Source organism: Emiliania huxleyi, assembly GCF_000372725.1.
Source record: "Emiliania huxleyi CCMP1516 chromosome Unknown EMIHUscaffold_1794, whole genome shotgun sequence".
Lineage (NCBI taxonomy): Eukaryota > Haptophyta > Isochrysidales > Noelaerhabdaceae > Emiliania > Emiliania huxleyi.
In genome coordinates, this window is record NW_005200789.1 from 1,912 (window position 1) to 4,149 (window position 2,238).

At 63.4% G+C, this 2,238-nt stretch overlaps 1 protein-coding gene across 1 annotated transcript; it reads left to right on the forward strand.

Annotated features, from left to right (window-relative positions):
- Window positions 1-964: 964 nt before the first annotated feature.
- EMIHUDRAFT_253606 (hypothetical protein) lies at window positions 965-2,056 on the forward strand (the record flags this gene model as incomplete). The annotated part of the gene is made up of 1 exon (XM_005783587.1): window positions 965-2,056. One exon carries the CDS (start codon window positions 965-967, stop codon window positions 2,054-2,056), a length of 1,092 nt encoding a protein of 363 aa, XP_005783644.1.
- Window positions 2,057-2,238: the final 182 nt, after the last annotated feature.

Sequence of the window (2,238 nt, forward strand, 5' to 3'; positions counted from 1 at the left end):
CGTAGCGACGATGTCCGATTGAAGAAGAATAAGAAGTCCCCCCTAGCGGAATAGGACCGCCGCTTTAGCTCCGCCGTTACGCTCTGGGGGTACCCGAAATCTGTGCGAACTTGTTTTTTGCAGCAGTTACGGCCGGCGAGAAATTTACCTGCACCTTACCACCTCTACAATTGTAACGAACTTGTGTAACTTGCAAAAACACATATCAGATGCCTGAAAACGGTCGGGGTTCGGGGCGTGCCTCTGGTGGCGATGCCGCTGGGGCACATACCCCAATGCCACGGACGGCGACGGCTTGCCCGACTGCCTTCCCTGCACGAGCGGTTCCTTCTGCCCTGGAGGCGCCGCGCTGCCGACAAGGTGCGCCCCGGGTACCTTCGCCTCCTCCACCAAGCAGAGCGTCTGCAAAATGTGCGCTGCGGGTACGTACCAGGATGGAACGGGTGCGACTCGCTGCCGCGACTGTGACGGAGGCCACTACTGCACCGAGGGCGTCTCGGCACCATTGCCGTGCCCACACCCTCTTGGAAGTGGACGCGGCAGCGTCACTTGCTCTGTTTGCAAGAGGGAATATTACCTGCTTGACTCGAGCGCCGACCCGGTCGACATCTTTGAAAACCCGACCAGGCATTGCAAGCGTTGCCCGCCTCACGCCGACTGCAGTGCGCGAGGCACAACACTCGAGACGCTCGGCGTCCCGCCCGGCTTCTGGCGCGCCTCAAACCTGACCACCGAGCTCCACAAGTGCGTCGCCTCCGACCACTGCAGCGGTTCAGGCCATGTCGCCGAGGTCTCGCGCTTCCGCCTCGCCGCTTCTGGCTCTGACGACCGTACCGTGGGCGATGCGGCAGCGAGAGAGTCGTGCAACGCGGGCCACACGGGCCCGCGCTGCGAGTGGTGCAAGAGCCAGTCAGCTTACTTTGATCGTGCGCAGCGGGGCTGTGTTGACTGCCCGGTGGCGAGCATGCGACTTTTCAATCTGGCTGGAATCGTGTTGGCTGTTGCTACGACAGGCGCGCTCGTCTACCTCGCCATCACCCGCGTTGCCATTTTTGGCCGTGCTGGAGCTCGTACCGCACACCGTCTCACCCACATCGAGGTCAGGGTGGGGTTCCAGCCCAAGCTAAAGGTCCTTATCAGCTTCTACCAGATCGCTGGTACGCTCGGCCCCGTCTACGGCGTCCGCTTGCACGAGGACTTTACGCGCTGGATGGACATTATGGACGCGATCAGCTTCGACTTCCTTGGCCTCACCTATCCGGACGCGTGCATCGGCTCGATGCGTGCACGGCTCCTGATCAGCGCTTTGTGGCCGTGTGCGGTCTTCCTGTTAGTTGCTGCCTCAATCGCCTGCCATGCCTTCGCGCAGTGGCTCCTCTCTGACAAACTCCGGCGCGACCTTGTGCGCGCGACGCAAAGCCGCCTGATTTACTGGGCCATCCTCGTCGCCTACCTGGCGATGGACAGGCGCATCGTCATCGCGCCGGTCGCCGAGCAGGAGCCCAGCCGTGGCGGCGTCCCGTTCCGCAACTTCTTCCAACAGACGCCTCAGGTGCTGCAGCAACCGCCATACAAGCTCTTTGACACGCTGGCAGTGCCGCTCTACTCGTCGCAGGAGCACCGCAAGGTGAGCCTGCGCCACGTACTCCGCGGTATGGGCGCCGAGCCGTGCGATGCGGGATTGTTTCAACAGCACTGGCAGCGCCTCTGCCGCCGCATGGCGGCGTTCCAGAGCGGCAGGGGAATGTGCTCCCGGTGCTGCTTGACGCAAACGCACAGGCGCAGGATCAACCCCTCCACGGCCGATCGGTCCGAGGTGTGCGACACTGCTGTGCGAATGGCGTCGCTGTCAGAGCCTGCGGCTGCCTCGCCGCAAACGCACTCGCTGACGGAGACCGAGCCTGCTGCGCCAAGACAGCCGGGTGTCCTGAAACGATCTGCGAGCTATCACGAGGGGCTAGTGGTCGATCGAGAAGAGGGAGACGAGGAAGCAGGCCGGGTGGTGGAGAGCCTCAATCTGCGCCGCGAGGATGGTGGTGCGACAGGCCAGCAATAAGCTTTCAACGCAGCCCCATCGGGCTCCGCCGCCTGGACCTTCTCGCGTCGATTCCCACGAAGGCATGGCGATCGAGCGCATCGTCGGCAGAAAGACGGCTGCTTCGCGCCTGCTTCCGCTGCGGCCCAGGAGAAGCGGCTCGTGCGGACCCGTGCTCGGCCGCTCGCGAATGAGCCCCTGTC